Source organism: Podarcis vaucheri, assembly GCF_965113315.1.
Source record: "Podarcis vaucheri genome assembly, chromosome: 4".
Classification (NCBI taxonomy): Eukaryota; Metazoa; Chordata; class Lepidosauria; order Squamata; family Lacertidae; genus Podarcis; species Podarcis vaucheri.
This window is the reverse complement of record NC_138762.1, coordinates 8,889,148-8,916,766: the sequence shown is the minus strand read 5'-3', so window position 1 is coordinate 8,916,766 and position 27,619 is coordinate 8,889,148. Positions and strand designations below refer to the sequence as shown.

Here is a 27,619-nt window from a genome sequence, read left to right as displayed (position 1 = left end):
TTTGTTTTGAAAGAAAGCAACCTGTTCTTTCCTGCCATTTGGAGAGAGCGTGTGGGAGATCGCTTTGGTAGGATTGACGTCTTTTCGGAAAACGCCAAGCCTTTAAGCCAGCAGGAAGCTTCTCTGCATCTGGAGAGAATGAGGAAACTGCCAATTCTTTTCGCACACAAACACACACGCACACACAAACACACACAACTTTTAGGCGTGCGCGAAACTGTCTCCATTAGGGTTGCCATCTCCCCCCCCCCCTTTTCTGGCTCTGCTCCTGTGCCATTAACCAGCATCTGTTGTTGTTGTTTGGTCGTTTAGTCGTGTCCGACTCTTCGTGACCCCCTGGACCAGAGCACGCCAGGCACTCCTGTCTTCCACTGCCTCCCGCAGCTTGGTCAAACTCATGCTGGTAGCTTCAAGAAGACTGTCCCACCATCTCGTCCTCTTTCGTCCCCTTCTCCTTGTGCCCTCCATCTTTCCCAACATCAGGGTCTTTTCCAGGGAGTCTTCTCTTCTCACGAGGTGGCCAAAGTCTTGGAGCCTCAGCTTCAGGATCCGTCCTTCCAGTGAGCACTCAGGGCTGATTTCCTTAAGAATGGAGAGGTTTGATCTTGCAGTCCATGGGACTCTCAAGAGTCTCCTCCAGCACCAGAATTCAAAAGCATCCATTCTTCGACCAACATCTAGACAAGTGTAAAAATACATCAGGTGCGAATCAGCCTTTGCCAGGAGTCTTTTGCCAGCAGCTTACCCTCTTGGCGCAACATACCTCGCAGGGTTGTTGTGCGGGGGGGGGGGGTTATTAAATGAGATGGAGGGGAGAGCTACAAACACCACCTTGAGTTCCTTTGGAGGAAAAAGGTGGGGCATAAATAAATTAAATAAAAGACATTTCCAGCCCCTGCCATTGGAGATTGAAACCCAGGACAATTTAGGCCCAAATTTGACACGCTACAACTGAAACTATTGCCATTTTGTTCCTTTTTCCCGGCGTGGCGGCGAGTGATGGGAGGAGCTTCACTTGCAAAAGGCGTTAGAGCAGGACCAGTGAAAAAGAGCAGCTTGACAATAATAAATAATAATAATAAATTTTTATTTATACCCCGCCCTTCCCGGTTCAAAAGCCGGGCTCAGGGCGGCTAACAACAAATTTAAGACACTTTAAAACACTTAATTATATATATATATTAAAAAAAATAATATTTATTGAGATTTTACAAACATTAAAAAGTTTCAAAATTTAAGCTTAACGAGTAAAAACAAAAAGTAACCCTAAGAAAAGAAAAAAGAACTACAAAAATACAAAAACAGAACACATGAAAAAATACAAAATAGAAAACAGTCAACGAAGAAAAAGAAAAAGATCAATAATTTCATATCTTATACTTCATTTACTAGTTTCCTGACCTCCTCACACCTCCCCATCTGTATTCCAGTTCAGATATTTAATTCAGCAAATCCTTACCCTCTTATCATTTATCTTTCCTCAGTATCTTAACCTATTATAGCCATGAGCTTATAACCATTATCAATCCATATTTACATATTCTTGATAATCTTTTTTACCAATACCACTAAAACACTTAATTATAAAAGCAGCACAAAACACAGTACAAAAACATAAATAACAATCAAAAATCAATTATATAGCTTGATGGGTTTCTGAGCCCAGCTTTCTGATTTTAGAGGGCTGATCAACAGCTGCCTCCCTTCCCCCCCCCCCCCCGGCCTGGATAATCTCAGGTTTTGAATCTGGACCAGGTAAGTGCTTCCCTCGGTTATAGATCATTTTTGCAGGGTATATTCATCCTAAATATATGGCTCGCCCCAGACATAACACTGTCCAGGGCTTTGGCGGGGCCGCCAGAAACGTGGATCTTAGGAAACACTAGGCGGATTCCTACGATATAAACATATGTGTGCATGCTATATATTTATATCTGTGTATAAAAAGATAAGCTAACAAACATTTGCCGGCAGTTTTCAAGAGGCTTGGTGGGAAACGTCTGAAGTTCTCGGCCGGCGAAGTTTGCCATTTGACATCTGCCCCCTACGCCGAATTCGGGGGGGAATTCTGTATGCAACGCACCATTTGCTTGTGGCGTTTGTTGTGATGGTAGCCAGTGGCTCAGCTGGCTTTAAAAAGGGGGGTTGGGGAAGGAGGGGACCCCCCCGAAAATCTCTTCTGTTAGTTACAATAGCAAAATGGAGCATTCAGGAACACTATAGTCATGTGGCCAGCAGGACTAAGCCGCTTCTGGCGAACCAGAGCAGCGCACGGAAACGCCGTTTACCTTCCCGCCAGAGTGGTACCTATTTATCTACTTGCGCTTTGACGTGCTTTCGAACTGCTAGGTTGGCAGGAGCAGGGACTGAGCAACGGGAGCTCACCCCGTCGCGGGGATTCGAACCGCCAACCTTCTGATTGGCAAGTCCTAGGCTCTGAGGTTTAACCCACAGCGCCACCCACGTCCCCGGAGATAGGATAGCTGTTGTCAAATATCTCAAGGGCTGTCGCATGGAAGAGGGAGCGTGCTTGTTTTCTCCTGCTCTGGAAGGTAGGACTCAAACCCAGGGCTTCAAGTTACAAGAAAGGAGATTCAGACCAAACGTCAGGAACAACTTTCTGACAGTAAGAGCTGTTTGGCAGTGGAACGGTCTCCCTCGGGAGGTGGTGAATTCTCCTTCCTTGGAGGTTGTTAAGCAGAGGTTGGATGGTCATCTATCCTGGATGCTTTAGCTGAGATTCCTGCATTGCAGGGGGTTGGACTGGATGACTCTAGAAGTCCCTTCCAGCTCTAGGATTCTAGGATTTGGGTAAGCAGTCCATGGCCTTCTAAACTGTGGGTGGGCTATTGTTTTCGTTTGTTATTACGGTACGTATTAAGGCTGGGATAGCTCTGTCGGTAGAGCACAAGACTCTCGAATCTCAGGGCTGTGGGTTCGAATCCCACGTTGGGCAAAGGCTTCTTGCCTTGCGTGGGGTCAGACTAGATGGACCGCAGGTTTCCCACCCGTGACTTGCCATCGAATTGCAAAATTAATGGATGTTAGAATGATGTTTGATTGAAGTTAAGTGGTTTCTAGCTGTAATGATATAAAAGAATATGGAAAATTGGATTTCTAAATAGGTAAAAATTTAATGTTACAATATATTAAGATTAAAGATCAGGATAATAAGGAGGGAAAGAAATTGCTGAATTAATTAATTGAATTGGAGCACAAAAAAGGGAGGTATGAGGAGGTCAGGGAAACAAGGATATGAATGTAAGATATGGAAAGATTGATTTTTTATTTTTTTCCTTTTTTCTGTAAGTGTACTTACTTTTTTATTCTGTATTTTTCTTGTATTTTTATTTTTGTCTTTTACCTTTGTCTTTTTTGTTTTTATGTAACTCCTCTTTTTGAAACTTTAATAAATATTTTGTTGTTTTTTAAAAAAAGAATGTCACGACGTCCTGACATTTCCCTCCGAGCCTCCTCCGATTTTACAAACTGCCAGCAAATGTCAGAACCCGTGGAATTCCTGGCATTTGAAGCAGTGAGAGAGACCAATTCCCCAGGCAGGTTTCTAGGAAACCGTGTTCCCGGGAAGGGGGGGGGCGTTCAGTTGGGAAGGAGGATGGGATGAATCACATTTCCGGCTGGGAATGTTTGTTTAGCAAGAGACGGATCGGCGTATAGTCAGGCTGCACCAGAGAGAGAACTGATGGAAGGCAGAGATCTTTTTTGCAGGTTCTCATGAACCATACGTCAGGGGACTTCCTAATATGCCAGCGAAGGGAGGCTGGGGCATGCTTGGAATAATAATAATAAATTTTATTTATATCCCGCCATCCCCAGCCGAAGCCGGGCTCAGAGCAGCTAACAACAGTAAAATGATAAAGCATTCTAAAATCATTTCATTATAAAATTAATTCCAGCCAGATTAATGGCAACCATTGGGCTAGAGTCGGGCTCAGAGCAGCTAACAACAGTAAAATGATAAAGCATTCTAAAATCATTTCATTATAAAATTAATTAATTCAAGCCACTGGCAACCATTGGGCCAGAGCTCCGCGAAGATTGCCAAGGGAGTCAGGTTGTGCCTTGGCCAAAGACCTGGTGGAACAGCTCTGTCTTGCAGGCCCTGCGGAAAGATGTCAAGTCCCGCAGGGCCCTAGTCTCTTGTGACAGAGCGTTCCACCAGATCGGGGCCACAGCCGAAAAAGCCCTGGCTCTGGTTGATGCCAGCCTAACCTCCCTGTGGCCTGGGACCTTCAGGATGTTTTTATTTGAAGACCGTAAGTTCCTCTGGAGGACATACTAGGAGAGGCAGTCCCCAAAGGTTTTAACAACGTATTTGGATGGCATGCATATTTGTGGTATGATAAGGTCAAAGCGCATAAAGCATTTTAAAACCATATTGTCAGGAAAGCACTGTTTAATGTCTGGATGAGATATAAGGACTTACTGGAAAATAAAACTCCAAGGTGGCTGTCACCGATGGAAGCGAAAGCTCAGAAAAAACTCAATATGGAGGTCAAATGGCCGAAATATTGGGAAATTTTGGAACAAGATGGAGATAGGTTGAAATTGCAGGGTTTTGAAAAACTAAAAAACAAAGTGCGAGACTGGCTTCATTATTATCAGATAATGGAGGCATACAATTTGGACAAGAAAATCGGCTTCCAGGTGGAAAAATCAATATTAGAAACAGAATTGTTAGAACCCAAAACTAAGATTTTGTCAAAGATGTATAACCTGCTGTTGAAATGGAATACTCAGGATGAAACGGTGAAATCTGCTATGATTAAATGGGCACAAGATGTTGGACATAACATAATGATGGCTGACTGGGAACAGTTATGGACCACAGGTATGAAGTTTACGGCATGTAATGCCTTAAGAGAGAATATTATGAAAATGTTATATAGGTGGTACATGACCCCAGTCAAGCTTGCAAAAATCTACCATTTGCCAGATAATAAATGTTGGAAATGTAAGGAAACTGAAGGTACATTCTTTCACCTTTGGTGGACGTGCCCAAGGATTAAGGCTTTCTGGGAGATGATTTATAATGAATTAAAAAAGGTATTTAAATATACCTTCTTGAAGAAAACAGAGGCCTTTCTTCTGGGCATAGTCGGCCAATCGGTGTTAAAGAAGGACAGAACTTTCTTTATGTATGCTACAACAGCAGCAATAATACTTATTGCAAAGTATTGGAAGACACAAGATCTACCCACCCTGGAAGAATGGCAGATGAAACTGATGGATTATATGGAATTGGCGGAAATGACTGGCAGAATCCGGGACCAGGGAGAAGAGTCGGTGGAAGAAGATTGGAAGAAATTTAAAGACTATTTACAGAAATATTGTAAAATTAATGAATGTTAGAATGATGTTGGATTGAAGTTAAGGGGTTTCTAGCTGTAATGGTATAAAAGAATATGAAAAAAATTGGATTTTTAACAGGTAAATTTAGGTTACAATATATCAAGATTAAAGATTAAAGATAAGGAGGGAAAGGAATTGCTGGACAAATAAATTGAACTGGAATACAAAAAGGGGAGGTATGAGGGGGTCCGGGAAACAAGTAAATGAAAGATAAGTGATGAAAAGATTGAATTGTTTTTAACTATTTTTATTTTGTATTTTGTCTTTTCTCTTTTTCATTTTGTAACATTGTAAAAACCTTAATAAATATTTTTAAAAAATAGAAGAGAGAGGCAGTCCCGTAGCTACGAGGGTCCTAGGCCGTATAGGGCCTTAAAGGTTAAAACCAGCACCTTAAACCTGACCCTGTACTCCACCGGGAGCCAGTGCAGCTAGAAAAGCACTGGGTGAATATGCTCCCATGGCAGGGACCCCGTAAGGAGTCTCGCCACGGCATTCTGCACCCGCTGGAGTTTCTGGGTCAGTCTCAAGGGCAGCCCCACGTAGAGCGAGTTACAATAATCTAGTCTGGAGGTGTCCGTCGCATGGATCACAGTGGCTAGGTCAGGGCGAGAGAGGAAGGTGCCCCCAGAAGTCTGCCTGTCGGGCCATGTTGCCAACATCACAAATAACATTCTGCCTGCCCAGGTTCTGTCCGATGGGCCTTCGGCCCTCGCTGATTGATATCCCCATCTACCCCGTTGGCACCGAAAAACCACCAATTACTCGTGAGCTCCACTGCTCTGCACTTACCTCCGGACCATTAAGCAGCCAGTTTTATTTACTCTTCCTGTGATGGATAGCCCCAGAGGAGAGAGGCAGGCAGCGTCTTTTCCTGGCCTTGCCTTCGTTCTTTGCTTCCAGGGAGCAGATCGGACGCCATTTCCCCCCAGCGGGCACCGTTGCGCTCCAGGAATGGCAGGTGGGTTTTTTGGAATCGGTTGGAAGGAAAGCAGCTAAGGTTTCAGAGATGGATGTGCCCACAGAAATTCTAAAGACCTCAAGCATGCCTCGGCGACTGAGAATACGCCTAGGGAACGGGGGAACGGATTTGGGATTCAATATACTTTCTTGGGCTCCATGATCACTGCAGATGGCGACAGCTTGCTTCTTGGGAGAAAAGCAGTGACAAACCTAGACAGCATCTTAAAAAGCAGAGACATCACCTGGCCAACAAAGGTCTGAATACTTAAAAGCTATGGTTTTCCCAGTAGTGATGTATGGAAGTGAGAGCTGGACCCTAAAGAAGGCTGATCGCCGAAGAATTGATGCTTTTGAATTATGGTGCTGGAGGAGACTCTTGAGAGTCCCATAGACTGCAAGAAGAAAGACTTTGGCCACCTCATGAGAAGAGAAGACTCCCTGGAAAAGACCCTGATGTTGGGAAAGATGGAGGGCACAAGGAGAAGGGGACGACAGAGGACGAGATGGTGGGACAGTGTTCTCGAAGCTCCCAGCATGAGTGACCAAACTGCGGGAGGCAGTGGAAGACAGGAGTGCCGGGCGCGCTCTGGTCCATGGGGTCACGAAGAGTCAGACACGACTAAACAACTAAACAACAACAACATGCATTTGCAGACCTACCTGCGTCACACTTTCCAGCTCCTATGGGCAAATCAAAACCTGGGATCCTTTCGCAAGTTGCGCTCCTTTCAATTCTGCAATGTGGTTTTCCGGCCAAAAAGCATGTGCCTAAAATGCGCTTAGTCCAGGGTAGAATGATCTTGTAAATGCATATGTATCCATGAAACTAGCCTGCCCAAATTCGTTACATTTGGGGAAATCGCTTTGCAAAAACGTCTAAAAATGAGGCTAAACTGCATAGAAAAATGTGAGTAAGTTTGGAGAAATTGGCGGTAAAACGCTGATGAGTTCACAAGGACCTATTTCTTTTAATTAATTTATTACCATCTATGGAAGTCGTAAGGACTTGGGGGAGGGAAGGAATCACAAACTAATGAGATAATGTGGAGCAAATTTGCCATTTTGGCCCAGGGAGGTTCCACTATATATATATATAAAAACGGCCTCGGTCCAGTAGACCTGAAGGAGCGTCTCCACCCCCATCGTTCTGCCCGGACACGGAGGTCCAGCGCCGAGGGCCTTCTGGCAGTTCCCTCCCTGTGAGAAGCCAAGTTACAGGGAAACAGGCAGAGGGCCTTCTTGGTGGTTGCACCTGCCCTATGAAACACCCTCCCGCCAGATATCAGAGAAAAATAACTACCAAACTTTTAGAAGACATCTGAAGGCAGCCCTGTTCAGGGAAGCTTTTAATGTTTAATAGGTTACTGTATTTTAGTGTTTTGTTGGAAGCCGCGCAGAGTGGCTGGGGAAACCCAGCCAGATGGGCGGGGTATAAATAGCAAATTGTTATTATATTGTTATTATATAATTCCCGCTGCGCTTTCTCCCACCAGGACCTTCTCAAGCACACGCCCGAAGCCCACCCCGACCACCCCTTCCTGATGGAAGCTCAGAGGAGCATCAAGCAGGTGGCTGAGAGAATCAACAAAGGGATGAGGAGCGCCGAAGAGGTGGAGCGGAACGCCCGAATTGTGCAAGAGATTGAGTCGCATATAGAAGGAATGGAGGATGTAAGATTTGCCAGGATGCTTTCTTGAATGTGTGCTGCTTTGGGGTGGGCGTAGGGATACGTCTATGAACACATAGGGCAGGGGGGCTTCTCTGCTGAGGACCACATCACCCAGTAGCGGGCCAGTCTTATTGCACAAAATCAAACACGCCATGTGGAAACAGAGGTCTGTGTGTTTAATTCTAAGTAACTCCACTCAGATTTCACCTTTTTTCTCCCTTTTTTATCGTTGAGGTTTGTAAGCAAGGCTTTCCCAACACACTTCACCTATCCTAATTGCGCCCCCCGCAAATGTCCCGGGAAAAAGGGGACACTCGCGAGAGAACAGGGAGGTCGTTTTGGGTGCTGTGATCTTGCATGATTTCGTGCCAAGATCTTGCCTTGAAAAAGCGTTTTCCCTACCCAAAAAAGGGTGCCGAGGGGTCTGCAATATTGTGCAGTACCCCAAAACACGCATGCAAGCGTGTCCCTGGAAAATGCGCGTCATTTGGGTACTGTGATCTCGCACGGATCCATAGCTGTCAACTTTTCCTGCCGGGCGCGCAAGGCTTGCGGACACTCACCCAAAGCATGGGGAGCCCTCCGGAGGGCTCCCCATGCTTCGGGCTGCAGGCTGCCGCCCCAAGCCTTGCGCGACCGGCGGGACCTGCTGCCAGGCGCGCGAGGCTTGCGGACACTCGCCCGAAGCACGGGGAGCCCTCCGGAGGGCTCCCTGTGCTTTGGGCGGCAGGCTGCTGCCCGCAAGCCTTGTGAGCCCGCGGGAACTCCCGCATGGCTTGCAAGGCTTGCATATAGCTTCCTGAAGCCTGGAGAGTGAGAGGGGTCTGTGCGCACCGATGCCTCTCGCTCTCCAAGCTTCAGCGAAAGCCTGCATTCGCCCCATAGGACGCACACACATTTCCCCTTCATTTTTGGATGGGAAAAAGTGTGTCCTATGGGGCGAAAAATACGGTATTTTGCTTCTCCACACTATCACGATTGAGAAGTCAGTGTTAAGATCCCCCTTTGCGTTTGGCGACATCCCTAAATCGCTCTGATTCCTTGTGTCTCCCCAGCTTCAGGCCCCGCTGAGGAGATTCTTGCGCCAGGAGATGTTAGTGGAAATGGTAAGAGAACCCTCCGTAATTCTGTCTTATTTTGCAAGTCGCAGTCAGCTTTTTTAACGAATGTTGCATATTTTTTATCGTTTTGTTTGGTAGGGTCTACGCAATGACTGCTGGAAGTGTAAACAACTTTGGTCGGCCCTCACGCATGTTCACTTCATCAAATCTGGCCCTCTTTGAAAAAAGTTTGGACACCACTGATAGATGGTTCTTTCATATGTGGTGGACTTGCAAGAAAGCGAGGGAATTTTGGGAAATGATATATGATGAGATAAAAAAGATGTTTAAAGTGATTATACTTTTTAAAAAAGGAAAAAAGAAAAACTGAAACTTTTCTTCTAGAGATTATAGGTACAGAAGTTCCAAAAAGATGGTTAAGTTATTTATGTATGTAACTACAGCAGCGAGGATCTGTTATGCACAAAAATGCTGAAACAGTTAAATCAGTTAAAATAAGAAAACTTAGTGATGATTGCTTTATGGAAGAATGGAAGCCTTTTTTAGAACTATTTAAAGAATTACTAGGGTAGGATGAATTCGTGAGCAGGATTTGAACTAGGAGCAGCAGAAGGAGTTAGAGGTTATTGTATTAATGTTATGATATAATAGAGGGAAGATAGGGTGCAGCAAGAGGGAGGAATAAAAGAAAATGGAAAATGGGGTGGGAAGTCGACGAGACAGAAGAAAAATCTTTTACGTAGTGGAATGCTTATGAGAAATCTCTGGAAATTTAATAAGATATATCTAAATATAAAAAGGTAAAGGTACCCCTGACCAGTTGCGAACGACTCCAGGGTTGCGCACTCATCTTGCTTTATAGGCCTTTGTCCGCAGACAGCTTCCGGATCATGTGGCCAGCATGACTAAGCCACTTCTGGCGAACCAGAGTAGCGCACGGAAGCACCGTTTACCTTCCCGCCGCAGCGGTACCTATTTTTCTACTTGCACTGGTGTGCTTTTGAACTGCTAGGTTGGCAGGAGCAGGGACCGAGCAACGGGAGCTCACCCCGTCGCGGGGATTCGAACCACTGACCTTCTGATTGGCAAGCCCAAGAGCCTCAGTGGTTTAGACCACAGCGCCACCCTCCTCCCTATATCTAAATACAAAAACAGAGGTTCTCAGGGAACCGAATTCGTTATCTCGTATCTCAGTCTCCAGCTTGTTCCCCCCACCCTTGTGCTTTTGCAGAATTTAGGCTGTAAATGTAAATATTTCAGCTACCTTGGGACTCCCCAAGACTTTTGGGGTTTGCTTTTTAGACAGAAGCAACCTCCCTCCTTTCTTTCCCCCCCACCACACTGCAGAACATTTCCCCCCGGCTCCCGGTGCTGTGAGGGGGAGATAACAATCAAAATTCCCCCAGCCGAGCGTGTGGCACCCTGCGTTGCCATGTCAACCCCGGGAGCTGGGAATCCAAATAGACAGGCCCCCTTCTGCACAAAAGGCCTTGCAGATCATGTTGGATGACAGCGTGGCCGCGAAGAGCCAGTCGTGTCTGCCGCCGCCCCAGCCTCGCGACTCACCCAGCCTCCTGTCACTGTATAACTAAATTTGAGGGGGTTGTTATTTTTGTTGTTGTTTAGTCGTTTAGTCATGTCCGACTCTTCGTGACCCCCTGGACCAGAGCACGCCAGGCACTCCTGTCTTCCACTGCCTCCCACAGTTTGGTCAAACTCATGCTGGTAGCTTAGAGAACACTGTCCCACCATCTCGTCCTCTGTCATCCCCTTCTCCTTGTGCCCTCCATCTTTCCCAGCATCAGGGTCTTTTCCAGGGAGTCTTCTCTTCTCATGAGGTGGCCTAAGTCTTGGAGCCTCAGCTTCACGATCTGTCCTTCCAGTGAGCACTCAGGGCTGATTTCCTTCAGAATGGAGAGGCTGGATCTTCTTGCAGTCCATGGGACTCTCAAGGGTCTCCTCCAGCACCAGAATTCAAAAGCATCAATTCTTCGGCGATCAGCCTTCTTTATGGTCCAGCTCTCACTTCCATACATCACTACTGGGAAAACCAGTACGGACCTTGTTGGCAAGGTGATGTCTCTGCTTTTTAAGATTTGAGGGGGTTATTCAGCCATTATCTGCAGTGCGAATGTGGCGTACGGATCGCATCCAGTCGGAAAAATGCAAAAAGGAAGGATTGTGTTCCCTCGGCAAGCCAGCCCAATCTGCCTTTTTATTTCATGAAGCTGCAGTTTGGGGAGAGAGTAGTAAAATCTCTATTAATTCGGGATGAATTAAATTGAAAATGATGGGGATAGCTGCGGTGTTTTAGTGCGCAATATCTTAGCAAGGCCCACGCAGATTTTGGGTGGAATTAAAAGTGTGCGTAGTTTTATTTCACTGTTCCCTGTGGTGGTTGGGGTTAGGTTTATTATGCAACCGAGTAATGAACTTCCGCTGCCTCTCTGACGGCCGGGAATCAAATATTGTGCAAGGGTGCCGTGTTGGGGTCTCCCCGCTGGGTTTGGGGGTGACAGTTAATTCGGGGCAGAAGGGGAGGCATGTCTTATCTGCCTTGCCCCCCTCACCACATAGCTGCTTTCCTGGTAAGAGTTGCCAGGGGCCATTGTTTTGCTGCCACTTCTCTCCGCGCTGAACTGCTAATAAGAACAACAACACTGGCAAACAATAATTTTTTTTTCATTTTCTGTTGCATGACATTTTTGTCTACTTGAAGAAGCCATGGTCCTATCTGAAAAATACAAATATTTAGGTTAAAACACTATAAAAATTAAGAAAAATTAAGTTTGCAAAACAGTAATTACCATGTGGTTAGGGTAGATCAACGTGTCAGTGTCCACTTATCCACAGTGTAAATATGACATATCGGCAAAAGTCGGAAATTGAAAGATAACTATAGCACGTACACGAAAATTGATTTCAGATTTGAAATCAGCATTTAGAGACCATACAAGAACAGTTGAAAAATCTCATGCAACAGAAAATGGGGGGGGGGGATTGTTCCCCAGTATAATGTGTATCCCAAGGGAATGCATTTTTTTCCATACCTCCAATAAATAGATATACATGTCATTTTCAATGTTACGCGTGTCATGTTCAATGCTATATAAGTCACTTACATTTATACTCATATTGTACTACAGTGGCTATGTGTTTAATAAAATATTGAATTCTTGCATTGTGAAAAACAAAGATTATGGTGAAAAGTGAAAAACATGAATTGTAAAAAAAAAAACCTAGAGTTTTCAGAACAAAACCAACTTCAGATATGAAATCAGCACGTCAAAATTAGGTTAGAACAACTGCAGGTGTCAATGCAACAAAAATTTTGTTTCCCTGTGTAATAATAGCAGCATATTGCTTTTCAGCCAAAGATCTCAGGTTTGCAGCGTAAAAATGCAAGATATAAGCACGAAATACACAATAAAAACAAGAGCAAAAGCAAAACACAACCAATCACCCCCTTCCCACAAATGACGATTACCATGATCCCATAGAATATCCAGGAGCAGAGCAAAGGGCTGATACAGAATATTCACAAAGAGACCCTTTCCTGCGACGCAAGTAAAATGGTGGCTTTGCCAAGGGAGAAAGTAACGTGGGAGCATAAGGGAAGGAGAGGCGATGCCTGTTTTTTTTTTTTTTTTTGTTTCATTTCATAAAAGTTACATGCCACTTGATTGCTAAAAAAAGAAAAAAACCCACCTCAAAGCGGTTTACAATGAAATTTAGGGACGCGGGTGGCGCTGTGGTCTAAACCACTGAGCCTCTTGGGCTTGCCGATTAGAAGGTCGACGGTTCGAATCCCCACGACGGGGTGAGCTCCCGTTGCTCTGCCCCAGGTCCTGCCAACCTAGCAGTTCGAAATCATGCCAGTGCAAGTAGATAAATAGGTACCACTGCAGTGGGAAGGTAAATGGTGTTTCCATGTGCTCTGGGCCCAGGACCTCTAAACTATGGTTATTCATGGACCTTAAAGTCCTCTGCGGGGCATACCAGGAGAGGTAGTCCTGTAAAAACGAGGGCCCTAAGCCACTTAATAAATGCAGGGCTCTTTCGCCCAATGTGGGACTCGAACCCACAACCCTGAGATTATAAGAGTCTCTTGCTCGACCGACTGAGCTGTCCCAGCCTGACCTCTCCTGTGTCTTGTTGCAGAAGGCCGTGGGCGGGAAGAAGGACCGCTCGCTTTTCCTCTTCACGGACCTGCTCGTCTGCACCACCCTGAAACGCAAGTCCGGGTCCTTGCGGCGAAGCTCCATGAGCCTGTAAGTGACCGACCCCCAAAGCCCACCGGAGGTTGCTGTACGATTGATGGCTCAAGGGACATGTCTGCGATGGATTGGGGGGGGGGGAACCAGCTGGGGAACTCCCAAGGGAAGAAGGCTCAGATCCCGGGGATTGGTGGTGGGACAATGATGAGTGGTCAGAGGGAGAAGACCAGGAAGAGGAAGCGTTGGAAGATGGAGAGGGAACAGGGCTTAGTGAGCGGGGAGATTCTATGGCAGAGAGGCGGCCAGAATTAGAGGCAGAAGCAGGAGAGGAGGAAAGCCAAGAGGAGTCTGCTGATGAAGAGTCACGGGTGTCTGTGGGAATGTTCAGGGAGGCAGGAGAGGATATACCGTATTTTTCGCTTCATAGGACGCACCAGACCACAGGACGCACCTAGTTTTTAGAGGGGGAAATCAAGGGGGAAAAATATTATCCCCCCCAGCCCCAAAGAGCAAAGAAGCCAAGACAGCGAGCGGCTTTGTTTCAACACCTACCTCCCTCTTTCAAAAAAACCAAAACATGATCTGCTTTTTGCCCCTGGGCAATTCGGCTCCAGGGACTACACATTCGCTCCATAAGATGCACAGACATTTCCCCTTACTTTTTAGGTAGAAAAAAGTGTGTCTTATGGAGCGAAAAATACGGTAATTGCAAAGGACAGGCATCTTAGCAGGAGCCAGACTGTTTCTCAGCTCCCACGGGGACCATTTCTGTCCATAAGGCGCGGGCCCAAACCACGCCTGCCTGCCCCACACCTGATGTCAGGGGTGAGTTAGCCAGAGATGTGGCATAACCGGGGGTGCCTGGTAGCCCCACGGCAGCTGGGATAAATTAATAAATTAGCATGGAGTTCTCCATTGGGAATTCTGTCACACGGTCAGTGCTGAGTTCGAGTCCTGCTTTCAGCAGGGGTTGGCTGGTCTTTGCAGTTCCCCATCGGGAACTTCAGGATCCAGCTCAACGGCTGGGAAAGGCCCCACCTCTAGTATAGAATTGCGTACACCTGAAATGCAGCAAAAAAAATGATTAAAAAAAATAGGGTCCATCTCAGCCATAGCTGTCAACTTACAGATTTGAAAATAAGGGACCAGCAGCCTTGAAAATAAGGGATCAGCAGCCAAAATAAGGGATTTTGCTTAGCTTATTCTCATTGAGGTTGCCGTTGTCCTGGTGCGAGGAGTTCCATCGGCCCTTTCCCGCTCGAGAGAGAGGGAGGGAGGAAGAGAGACTCTCGCTTGCGAGCCCGGCATGAGGCGGTTGCGGTGCCGCGGTGGCTGCTGAAGCGCCGCCCTTCTGCGTCCCTCCCCATCCCCTCCTCTTCCTCCTCCCTCAGACTGCCTCCTCAGCCGCCTCCGGCTTCCTCTGGCAGCGTGGCGGAAGTCTCATAAGAGAGGCGCTGCCCGCCCGCCCGCCGCCACCCTTCTCCTCACGACGCGCCCCTGAGGGGGAAAAGGGAGAGATGGAGACGCGGCAGCTCATGTACGCGCTCTCTCGAGGCAGAGGACCCCGAGCCGCTGCTTCCCTCCCAAGCCGGGCGAGCATGAAACCCGGGAAATTTAAGGGACATCATCAATCCAGGACAGCAGCGGGAAACAGCGTTGGGATAAGGGAGTTTCCTGCCAAATAAGGGACGGTTGACAGCTATGATCTCAGCCAAGAATGCACAACTGGCAGTCAAGTGTGCCTTATATTGGAGGCATCTCAGAAATCTAGGTTTTGCACATAAGTTAGAAAATTGACTAGGCGCTGCCCACAAACTTAGCATCTTGATCAAGGGAAGAAAGAAGACTTCAGATCTAAATGGAAGGTGTTCGTCTCTAAAATAGGCCAACAAGGCCACTTAGTGGTTGCAGTCAGTACTGCTCCCGTTCTTAGTGTTACGTGATTTTTCTTTGCAGTTACACAGCAGCCAGTGTGATCGACACAGCCAGCAAGTACAAATTGCTCTGGAAATTTCCGCTGGAAGACCTGGACATTGTGAAAGGTCTGTTGCTTTCGGTGTTGTTCCCTTTCAGAATGCATAAACATCTCTGCGTCCAGAGGATACCCAAGCGTCGTTCAGAAACAGGAATCTATAAAACACAATGCAGACAGTATTGAAACGTACGAACCTACAGGGATTTAAAGCTGCAGAAATAAAATTAATATGTTTTGCGGGGAGGCTTAAGAGGAAACCTTGAATGTAGCTCAGCAGTACTGGCAGCTGATGGAACATTTTGAACAGCAGTACCTCGGTTTTCGAACGTCTCTGTTGACAAATGTTTCGGTTTTGAATTGCCGTAAACCTGGAAGTAAATGCTTCAGTTTTTGAACACTCTTCAGACGTAGGACGTGCCATGCATTTCAAAAAGCAGTTTTCCATATCGAGGCTTCCGTATTGATTTTCGGTTTCCGAACGTCTCAGAACTCGAACGGTCTTCCGGAACAGATTACGTTCGAAAACTGAGGGACGCAGCAGAGTTTTGCGTGAGCTGCAGCTTCTATATCAAGTTGGTGCCGTGTGGCTCGTGATCGTTAATTGGGAATGGCAACCACAACCTTTAGAAACACACAGGTCGCTTGCCACCACCTCACGCCCACTTTAAATTAGGGTTTGTCAATTTAAAGTGAAGGGTATCCCTAGCATAACTGATGCAACGAATACAGAAATGTAAGGAGTCTTGCCGCTGGTTTTTCTAGTGGCCTAACCGCTTGCCTCTTAATCGCCGCATTTTTAAACCTCCAAATGGTGCTATATAAAGTCAGTGTTTCGCGTTATGTTAGAACAAGCCATAGATACTGAGAAATGCAACTGGCTTAGATCTCCAGCCTCCTTGCCTGAGACAAACGCGGTGTGATGTGTGATTTCTGTCCATCTCCAGGGGCTTCTCAGTCGCCCAATCGCGAGAGCATCCAGAAAGCCATCTCCCGCCTGGATGAAGACCTCAGCACCCTTGGCCAAGTTAGCAAGCTTTCAGAGACCCTCAGCTTCCCCCATCAGGTGAGAACCATTGAGGTTGGTGGGGCAAGTACAGGCATTTTGAATAATAATAATAATAATAATAATAATAATAATAATAATAATAATTTATTTATATCCCGCCCTCCCCAGCCAAAGCCGGGCTCAGAGCGGATAACAACAGTAAAAATAGCACAATTTACATAAAATCACAGTCAATTAATTAAAATACATTCTAAAATCAATTCAAAATCAAATTAATGGCAACCATTGGGCTAGAGTTCTATGAGGATTACAGAAGGCGAGAGGGGGGTCAGACTGTGCCTTGTCCAAAGACCTGGTGGAACAGCTCTGTCTTGCATGCTCTGCGGAAAGATGTCAAGTCCCACAGGGCCCTAGTCTTTTGTGACAGAGCGTTCCACCAGATTGGGGCCACGACCGAAAAAGCCCTGGCTCTGGTTGAGGCCAGCCTAACCTCCCTGTGGCCCGGGATCTCCCAGATGTTTTTCTTTGAAGGCCGTAATGTCCTCCGTGGGACATACCAGGAGAGGCGGTCCTGTAGGGACAAGGGTCCTAGGCCATTTTTAGTTCCAATTATCTCTAACAAGACCATCAGAATGGCTTCAATTTCTCTCTCTCTCTCTCTCTCTCTCTCTCTCTCTCTCTCTCTCTATACACAGTGTATGCGTACGTGTGTTATTAAATTTTCTGTTTCATAATTGAAAATATTCATTTAAACAACCTTAAAATATCAACGACTTCTTCTCTTTCCATGGTTCATTTTTCATATCATATATCGCAGCATATTTTACATAAACTATACCATTCAGTATTCCATTGTTGCTGTTGTCGTTTAGTCGTGTCCGACTCTTCGTGACCCCTTGGACCAGAGCACGCCAGGCACTCCTGTCTTCCACTGCCTCCCGCAGTTTTCCAGTATTCCATTATTACATCCATCAAAACTTATTTACACTGTTAAATTTATCTTAATGCTGCCCATGTTTTCAGGTGTACATGATTCCCCCCCCCATATATTCAAGAAACATTTTTCAATCCTCTCTAAACGTATGTTCTTCTTCTCTTATTCAATATGTTAAGTCTGCAAGCTTCTCATATTCTGTCAACTTAAGTGGCCAATCTTCTTTGGTTGGGACCTCGTTCGTTTTCCATTTGGGGGCTAACAAAACACAGGCCGCAGTAGCAGCACACACAACTAAAGGTTATTTATGTGTGCCATTTAAAGATTAAAATATACCAACTCTAAAAGTCACAAACCAAAAAGGAATCAGCATTTAGACCTCCACAAATGTGTTCCAGAAAGAAAGAATAAATTAGTAACCTCCTAAAATCAGAAAGATTTTAGTCAGCTCACCCTGGGAAGAGAATTCCACATCTGTGGTGCCTCCACCGAAAAGGCCCTGTCCTTGATGGCTTCCAGTTGGGTCACCTCTAAATGTGGAGCTTGGAAATCAAAGCTCTGATACCAACCCGGTTGATGATGATAATAATAATAATAATAATAATAATAATAATAATAATAATAATAATTTTTATTTATACCCCGCCCTCCCCAGCCAAGGAGGGGCTCAGGGCGGCTAACAAGCAATAATAAAAACAAGTTGAATGATTACAACTTAAAAACAAAATTAAAATACAACATTAAAATAAGGAAACAATAAAATATTAAAATGTAGCCTCATCGCAGGAGGAGAAAGGAAAAGAAAAAAGAAAGAGGGGGAGGGAATCAAATTGGCTCCAAGCCAAAGGCCAGGCGAAACAACTCTGTCTTACAGGCCCTGCGGAAAGAGATCAGATCCTGCAGGGATCTGGTCTCATGAGACAGAGCGTTCCACCAGGCCGGAGCCAGCGTTGAAAAGGCCCTGTCTCTGGTTGAGGCTAATCTGACTTCCTTAGGGCCCGGGACCACTAGGGTGTTGCTATTTATGGACCTTGAGGCTCTCTGTGGGGCATACCGGGAGAGGCGGTCCCGTAGGTACGAGGGTCCTAGGCCGTGAAGGGCTTTAAAGGTCAAAACCAGCACCTTGAACCTGACCCTGTACTCCACCGGGAGCCAGTGCAGCTGGAAAAGCACTGGGTGAATATGCTCCCATGGCAGAGACCCCGTGAGGAGCCTCGCTGCAGCATTCTGCACCCGCTGGAGTTTCTGGGTCAGCTTCAAGGGCAGCCCTGCGTAGAGCGAGTTACAGTAGTCAAGCCTGGAGGTGACCGTCACATGGATCACTGTGGCCAGGTCAGGGCGGGAAAGGGAAGGGACCGACTGCTAAAGGTTGCCCTTAAAGGCTTGTGGGCTGTTGCGACTGCATAAGATGGACTAGGAACTTGGTGCCGCAGAATTTTATTCCACAGAGTCCATGGTGTTCTCCCAGCTAATGCCGACATTTGTGTTCGCTCGCCCTCAGAGCCTGGACGACGTTATCAAGGACCTGATGGCCGCCATCCACCGCGAATTGGCGGAGAAGCAGTCCCTTTCCTTCGCCCAGTCTTTCCCGCCCAACAAAATGGAACTCACGGCAACGAAGGCGGACGGCACGGAGTCCTACATCTTTGAGTTCCCCAACCCAGACGCGCGACATAGCTTTGAGCAAGCCTTTGAGGACACCAAGAAGAAACTAGGTCCTTGTCTTGAGTGTTTTGGGGTTTTGTTTTTTGATATTGTAGGGTGTTTTTTAATGTTTTGGGGTAGGGAGCGCTTTGTAAGGCGCCCAGATGATGATGATGATGATGATGATGATGATGATGATGATGATGATGATGATGATTTATTTGTACCCCACCCATCTGGCTGGGTTTCCCCAGCCACTCTGGGCGGCTTCCACAAATACCAAAAATACACTAATATGTCATACATTAAAAACTCCCCTGAACAGGGCTGCCTTCAGGTGTCTTTTGAATGCCAGGTAGTTGTTTATCTCTTTATCTGATGGGAGGGTGTTCTACAGGGAGGGCGCCACCACCGAGAAGGCCCTCTGCCTGGTTCCCTGTAGCTTTGCTTCTCGCAATGAGGGAACCGCCAGAAGGCCCTCAGCGCTGGACCTCAGTGTCCGGGCTGAACGATGGGGGTGGAGACGCTCCTTCAGGTATACTGGGCCGAGGACTCTTGTTACGGAGCAGCCACACACGTAATGCAGTTAATAAAGCTCATAATGTTTGGCCTCAGTTTGCAAAGAGCACTTCTCAGACCTACTCAATGGCCTGTCCCTGCACATAGAAAACTAGTGTGTCAGTATGAAGCTAAAGTCTGTCTCCCTGACATGCTAGCTTCCTGTGTGCGTGGATTTATATTTTTTTTTGGGGGGGGGTACACCCGGTCACCTGAGTGCAGTCTGAACTCATAGAGCCTCTGTCCAAGTTGTCTTCCTCATCTGCTTCTTTAGGCCCTTAGAAGTAGCTCTGATGAGAGAGGTTGGCCAAAAAATGTCCTTTCATGCTCCTCCCCCAACCAAGAGTTCAACCCAAGACATACTCTGTCTTGCCTCTTCCTCTATATGGAGGGGCTGATCTGGAACATTAATAGGTGTGGGGTTTCCCCCCCCTAACAGCCCCCCTCTCTGTAGGTGCTCCTGCAACACTGATTAACAAGCCGCAAGGTTTTATCCCCAGTCAAATTGACCGCTTGCTTCCACCGCAGGAACAGCACTGTTTGCAAACTGCTGCTGGCAAATGGCGTGGGCAGCTGAAATGTTTGCGAACATGCTGTGACATCACAGCAGCTCAGCCAGTGGCTGTGGAGCCTTAGAGGCGAGAACCGGGGAACGGTCAGATTTTAGAAGCAGGGTACAGTGGTGCCTCACACGACGAAAATAATCCGTTCTGTGATTCTCTTCGTCTAGCGGTTTTTTCGTCTTGCGAAGCAAGCCCATTGACGGATTAGCGGATTAGCGCTATTAGCGGCTTATCTGCTGATCGGATCAGCTGATAAACGGCTTAGCGGCTTAGAAAAAGGGGGGGAGGAAATAAAACCCGCAGGAACTCGCAAGACCTTGTCGTCTTGCGAAGCAAGCCCATAGGAGATTCGTTTTGCAAAGCACCTCCAAAACGGAAAACTCTTTCGTCTAGCGAGTTTTCCGTCTTGCGAGGCATTCGTCTTGCGGGGCACCACTGTAGATAGATTCAAGATGGCTGTTCATTATCGTGACTCCACAGAGCTGCGTCGGATGACGCCACAAATTGGACCGCGCTATAGGTTTGTTTGTTTTCCTTTTCGTAACCAGCTTCCTACAAAAACTGCCTGGATCCTGAATTCCTGAAGGCGATTCCCATCATGAAAACAAGGAGTGGAATGCAGGTAAGGTCTGAGCTTTGCAAACCGAATTCACACAGTTCATATGTTGTTTGTTGCTACCGTTTCCATATTATAACTGTCTGAAACTATAGTTCAATTTGCTGATTGTTTAGAAAACACAAACCCTCAGTGTACCTTAAAGGTAAAGGTAAAGGGACCCCTGACCATTATGTCCAGTCGTGACCGACTCTGGGGTTGCAGCGGTCATCTTGCTTTATTAGCTGAGGGAGCCAGTGTACAGCGTCCGGGTCATGTGGCCAGCAGGACTAAGCCGCTTCTGGCGAACCAGAGCAGAGCACGGAAATGCTATTTACCTTCCTGCCACAATGGTACCTATTGATCTACTTGCACTTTGACATGCTTTCAAACTGCTAGGTTGGCAGGAGCAGGGACTGAACAACGGGAGCTCACCCCGTCGCGGGGATTCAAACTGCCGACCTTCTGATCAGCAAGTCCTAGGCTCTGTGGTTTAACCCACAGTGCCACCCACGTCCCAGTGCACCTTAGTGCAGCTCATTTAACTCTACTGCACTTTGAATGAAGACCTTTGCCACCAATGAGTCAAAAGCGCCTCTACCTAAAATCTTAAAAATTGGCTTGCTGGAGCTGGTTGTTAAAGACTTGAGCTCTGAGCAGCACTTCACTTTCAGGCATTAATGGTCCTCTTTGTAAGCAAAAGCTCTGTTCGAACCTGTATTTTTGGAGGATATTATTTGGAGAAATTTTCACAGAAAGTGGAGCTTCGTTTGTCCCAGCCAAGGTAAGAGTCATTACCCACGAAGCATTCCCTCTTAAAAGCAAAAGGGTCCCTTGAATAAATAAATAAATAAAATAGTTCCACCTGCTTACTGCTAAGGAAAGAAACCCCCAGTGCACCCCAGTCCTGTTCATTTAATTCTACTGCACCTCCATTAAAGACTCTTGTCACCAATAAATTATTGGTTCTGGAGAATGCATTTTCGGGTGGGCCCATGCCCGTGAGTGCTTTTTAGGGCCTGTTTTATTTTTTATTTTATTTTATTTATTTATTTATTTAATTTTTATTGATACAACAAGAGGGAAAAAACCACAAATACCAAACTACACACAAGAATAACCATAGACACATAATTTTCTTAGCAAACAATAAAACATATATTGGTCTTAACACTAAAGACACAACCTCCTGTCTATTCCATATTCCATATTTCAATTTCATATTACTTATTGCCAGTACACACTTTTATCATAATTAAACTTATTCTTAATAAATCTAATTTCTTATTTCTACCTTGCAACTATTACTGAAGTTCCTCGAATGCTGCAACAGAATTTAAACTACTATATTTATTTTTCAGATATTCTTTGAAAACCTCCCATTTTGAAACAAATTCCTGTTTTGATTTATTCTTTATTTTTTCTGATAGACCATCTAATTCGGCATATTCTGTCAGCTTTTGGATCCTATCTTTTTATATGCGACGGCAGCAGCAAGAGTTTGGATTGCAGCAAAATGGAAGAGTAATGAAATCCCCTCTATACAAGGTTTAGGACCTGTTTTAAAACCAACCTGTTTTTTGTCCCTTCTCCGGCAGTTCTCCTGCGCCTCGCCCAGCCACAGCAACCCGGAGAACGCCTACGAGGTCTGGGTGTGCAACAGCGACGGTTACGTCGGGCAGGTCTGCCTCCTCAGCGTCAAAAAGGAGCCTATCGTCGAGGCCTGCATCGCCGTCTGTTCTGCCAGGATCCTCTGCATCGCCTCTGTGCCGGGCCTCAAGCGAAGCTTCCGGTAAGGAAGTCACCAGAAAAGGACTTTCCTGTGGGTGGTTTCACTTTTAGAACGTCTGTGGCAGCAAAGAGTCTCATGGCCCCTGGAAAGCGAACACATTTGTTCATGCGTAAGCCAGCCTTTCTCGACCTTGGTTCCAAAGGTGTTGTTAAAACTACAACTCCCATCACCCCTAGCTAGCAGGACCAGTGGTCAGGGATGGTGGGAGGTGTAGTCCAAGAACTTCTGGTTGAGAAGGCCTGGCTTGAAAGCTTTTGGGGGATCCAGAACCCGCTTCTGTCAGATAAAAACGTGGCTGGAAGCCAGGGAGATGTGTCCTGCAGGAAACGGCTGAATTAGAATTTATTTATTGTCTGTTTATTGCATTTCTATCCTGCCTTTCCTACAAGGAGATCAAGGCAGCCGGCGTACATCTCCTCCCTGTTTTATCTTTACAGCAATAACAGCAACCCTATGGAGCAGATAGATTAGGTTGAGAAGCAGTGATTGGCCCAAGGTCACCCAATGAACTCGACGGCCGAGCAGGGATTCGAACCCTGCTCTCCCAGGACCTAGTCCAACACAGTGGGGTCAGAACCTGTGCTTTGAATATCTGAAAGATCATGTCCTTTCCTACAGACCCTCTTGGGTGTTAAAATAGGCAGAGGAGTTTTAGTAGTTCTGGCACCTTTGGAAATGTGTTGGGGGGGGGAGAGATGTCCAGGACCCAGGAAATGATCCCTGCGTTGTGGGGGGTTGGACTAGATAGCCCTCAGGGTCCCTTCCAACTCTGCAATTCTATGATTCTATTAAAGGGCATTTAGTTCTGTGCTTCCTGGTTCCTGAAAGCAGCAAATCCCCACCTTCTGCAGTTCCTGTCCCCTCTTAGGCTTCCATCCTGGCAGCTCATGTTTTGCTGCTCAGTGCAGAGATGCAGCTTCTCCGTTTATCTTTTCCCCATGCCTTTCCGTTCTCTTCACGTCTCCACCCCCATCGTTCAGCCTGGACACTAAGGTCCAGCACTGAGGGCCTTCTGGCGGTTCCCTCCCTGCAAGAAGCCAAATTACAGGGAACCAGGCAGAGGGCCTTCTCGGTGGTGGCACCCACCCTGTGGAACGCCCTCCCAGCAGATGTCAAAGAGAACAACAACTACCAGACGTTTAGAAGACATCTGAAGGCAGCCCTGTTTAGGGAAGCTGTTAATGTTTAACAGACCACTGTATTTTATTTTTATTTTTTAAATTTTTTTTTATTGATTTTCCAGAATTTTTAAACAAACAAACAAACATAAATCTTAACTGTGCTTAATCCAATCTTAGTAACATTGTTAGGTGACTTCCTCCAATCCCCCTGGTTGAGTTTCAGTGTATATCATTGTAACAGTTTTTCCAAAACGAAGTTTCTCATAAAATTAACTTAATCACTTAACATCATTCTTTCTTTTCATTTTAACTTTAAACATACTATTCTCTAACATCACATACTTAAATCCTAAGCCTATCTGGTATTTGCAAGTTTTTTCTAATTAAGTTATCTTAGCATGTTTAACTAAATAGTCTTTGAATTTCATCGATTCCTCCTGGTACTCCTCCTCCTTCTGGTCGCAGACTCTTCCAGTCAGGTCGGCTAGCTCCGAAAACTCCATCATCTTTATCTGCCATTCTTCCACTGTTGGGACTTCTTGTGTTTTCCACTTCTTAGCTAACAAAATTCTAGCTGTAGTTGTGGCATACAAAAACAAGCTAACATCTTTCTTCGGCAATTCCAGACCAAGAAGAAATGCCTCTGGTTTCTTACTAAATGTATATTTCAACATTTTTTTCAGACCACTGTATTTTAATACAGTGGTACCTCGCAAGACGAATGCCTCGCAAGACAAAAAACTCACTAGACGAAAGGGTTTTTGGTTTTTTGAGTTGCTTCGCAAGACGATTTTCCCTATGAGCTTGCTTCGCAAGACGGAAACGTCTTGCAAGTTTGTTTCCTTTTTCGTAACACCGTTAATACAGTTGCGACTTGACTTCGAGGAGCAACTCATAGAATGCGGCGTGGTAGCCTTTTTTGAGTTTTTTTAAGACTTTGGTGATTTTTGAAGCTTTTCCAAAACTTTCCCGACACCGTGCTTCGCAAGACGAAAAAAATCGCAAGACGACAAAACTCGCGGAACGAATTAATTTCGTCTTGCGAGGCACCACTGTACTTCGTTGGAAGCTGCCCAGAGTGGCTGGGGAAACCCAGCCAGATGGGCGGGGCATAAATAATAAATTTTTTATTATTATTATTGTTATTATTATTATTATTATTATTATTATTATTATTATTATTATTATTATTATTATCTTCCCACCTCACTCTGCACCCAGGGAGCGCCCCGAATCTCTGGCCAGCCCTTCTTCAGAACCGGTTCACACGTCGATGGACGAGTCTGGGCCCCAGCAGTGCTTGCATATCTCCATTTCCGGGTCTTCCCTGGAGCTCTCGGACCCCGTGGACAGCACCAACCGAGAACTGGTCCCCTTCGACAGTGACGACACGGATGATGAGTCCTCGCCGAGTCCTTCCGGCACCCTCCAGAGCCAAGCCAGCCACTCCACAATATCTTCCAGCTTCGGAAGTGAGTCGGACCATTCGCACGGCAACGTTGAGGGCTAGTAACTTGTCCCAAGCCAGCCGTGCCCCCTTCCCCAGGTGCCCTTCTGTTGCTGAGCATATTTTTGAACCCCAGCGCCTCTCCTTTCCAAACCCAACTCTGCATCTATGCAGAGTGTCGTCCTAAGAAACAATTCCTTTTTAGGAACGTCTCTTCGACTTCCTTGTGCAATCTGGCAGAGTAGAAACATTTAAGCATGTGAATAAATTGCCGTCGGCGTCTTCGTTTCTGAGAAACAGACGTTTTCAGAAGGCTATAAATGTCCCTGCAATTGTTTTACACAGTAGCTGCTATTGCTTGTTCAGCTCGCAAGTTCAGGAATGGCAATCAGAGTTTCTTTTACGTGGAAAATAATACGACATCTTCCAAGCGAAATGAGAGCCTCCCACTAAATGTTAGTTGCTATTATTATTATTTTCCTTTTCTTCTTTCAGAATATGCCGTCAATTCGGTGCAATAGGCTCCTCGGTGCAGCTTGCAGCAATATAAACAATGGCACCGCGCAGCAACGACAGTACGAGCTCTCTTTAATAAAGCAGCCCTCCCCCAGCTTATTAAGCCTTGCTGGCTGCTGCCAGTCAGAGCAGGAGGTTTGTTTGCCAGCTCCATGACTAGGCTCCACGGATCCGGACCCTTGCTTGTCACCCCACCCTAAAAGGCCTTGTTCCCAGAGCCTCGTTCTGCCCTCTATTGACAGGAACCTGTTGGTGGTGGCTCCCCAAACAGCCCTCGCCTTCACTGGGCTCAGCAGGGTCTTCCATGGCAGAAGGGCTGAGTGGAGGAAGACCCCCACCCAATTCCAACCTCCTCCAGGAGTGTGGATGGAGGGTTTTACGGTTTTCCCCTAATACACACTATCAAAATTCCAACTCTAAGGAAAGGTGAAAACATTTAACACCACAAATGGGGTGCAACAGAAAGAAGTTCCTCTGAACTTTGGGCTTCCCCAAAAGCGGTGAGATTTTGAAATGCAAGTTAGAAATGTTGTCGTACTGGGAGCGTCAAAGGAGGGAAGAAAATAGAGGGGTCACCTGGGGGTTGGGAAATCAGTTTTTAAATTTGTATTAATTTGGAACACAATTTGTTAACAATTATGGGAAAGCAATTTAAAAAAAAAAATTGGTAAAGAAAGAGAGAAATTCCTCCGACGTAGTTCCAGCTTAACTAAATACAGTGGTACATCGGTTTAAGTACTTAATTCGTTCCGGAGGTCCGTTCTTAACCTGAAACTATTCTTAACCTGAAGCACCACTTTAGCTAATGGGACCTCCTCCTGCTGCCACTGCACCACTGCTGCACGATTTCTGTTCTCATCCTGAGGCAAAGTTCTTAACCTGAAGCACTATAGCTGGGTTAGCGGAGTGTGTAACCTGAAGCGTATGTAACCTGAAGCGTATGTAACCCGAGGTACCACTGTACTAACAGTCTAGATTAGATGTGCATTTGTCAGCGATCTGACAAATAAGTTGAGTTTAGAACTGAAAATGAAATGTTATGCTTTCAGTGACCAAGCCAGGGGCCTTCCTTGAGTTTGGAAGGTTCCTTGCTAGTTCCGTTTGCCTCTCGTTTGCCAGATGAGGAGATCCCGAGCTCTAAAGACGCAACGGCCGAGACAACCAGCTCGGAAGAGGAGCAAGACCCTGCCGGCTTCCTTCCCATTGCCACCACTTTTGCCCAGAACAGCGACAGCCCCATGGACGGCCGGGCATTGAGGCGGTCAAGTCGAGGGTCATTCACCAGAGGCAGCCTGGAGGACCTGTTAAGCATCGACCCAGAGGCCTATCAGAGTTCCATGTGGCTGGGGACAGAGGATGGCTGGTAGGCAGACTGCGCCTTGAAATTATTTAGACTTTTTCTTTCTCCCTATTTTGTTGTTGTTTAGTCGTGTCCGACTCTTCGTGACCCCCTGGACCAGAGCACGCCAGGCCCTCCTGTCTTCCACTGCCTCCCGCAGTTTGGTCAAACTCATGCTGGTAGCTTCGAGAAGACTGTCCCACCATCTCGTCCTCTGTTGTCCCCTTCTCCTTGTGCCCTCCATCTTTCCCAACATCAGGGTCTTTTCCAGGGAGTCTTCTCTTCTCATGCGGTGGCCAAAATCTTGGAGCCTCAGCTTCAGGATCTGTCCTTCCAGTGAGCACTCGGGGCTGATTTCCTTCAGAATGGAGAGGTTTGATCTTCTTGCAGTCCATGGGACTCTCAAGAGTCTCCTCCAGCACCAGAATTCAAAAGCATCCATTCTTTGGCGATCAGCCTTCTTTATGGTCCAGCTCTCACTTCCATACATCACTACTGGGAAAACCATAGTTTAACTATATGGACCTTTGTCGGCAAGGTGATGTCTCTGCTTTTTAAGATGCTGTCTAGGTTTGTCATTGCTTTTCTCCCAAGAAGCAGGCGTCTTTTAATTTCGTGGCTGCTGTCACCATCTGCAGTGATCATGGAGCCCAAGAAAGTAAAATCCCTCACTGCCTCCATTTTTTCACCTTCTATTTGCCAGCAGGTGATGGGACCAGTGGCCAGTTCTCCCTATATAACAAGCTAAAACTTGTCAGCTCTCGGCAAGCTCCCTTAGCTACTGGTTTGGCTGCTGTGATGTCATGGAATGTCGAAAGGTGTTCTAACACAGAGTGGGAAGGATCT

The 27,619-nt window shown here is 46.3% G+C and overlaps 1 protein-coding gene across 1 annotated transcript in view; it reads left to right on the top strand.

Annotated features, from left to right (window-relative positions):
• Positions 1–27,619, top strand: part of ARHGEF17 (Rho guanine nucleotide exchange factor 17) — a 202,164-nt gene that overhangs the window by 151,301 nt on the left and 23,244 nt on the right. Inside the window, exons 6-15 of the mRNA XM_082218958.1 lie at positions 7,830–8,006; positions 9,061–9,111; positions 13,228–13,337; positions 15,240–15,325; positions 16,203–16,321; positions 18,700–18,913; positions 20,512–20,585; positions 22,157–22,350; positions 24,693–24,943; positions 26,554–26,797. Coding sequence (XP_082075084.1) covers positions 7,830–8,006; positions 9,061–9,111; positions 13,228–13,337; positions 15,240–15,325; positions 16,203–16,321; positions 18,700–18,913; positions 20,512–20,585; positions 22,157–22,350; positions 24,693–24,943; positions 26,554–26,797 — 1,520 coding nt within the window. The remainder of the gene's footprint in view (positions 1–7,829; positions 8,007–9,060; positions 9,112–13,227; positions 13,338–15,239; positions 15,326–16,202; positions 16,322–18,699; positions 18,914–20,511; positions 20,586–22,156; positions 22,351–24,692; positions 24,944–26,553; positions 26,798–27,619) is intronic.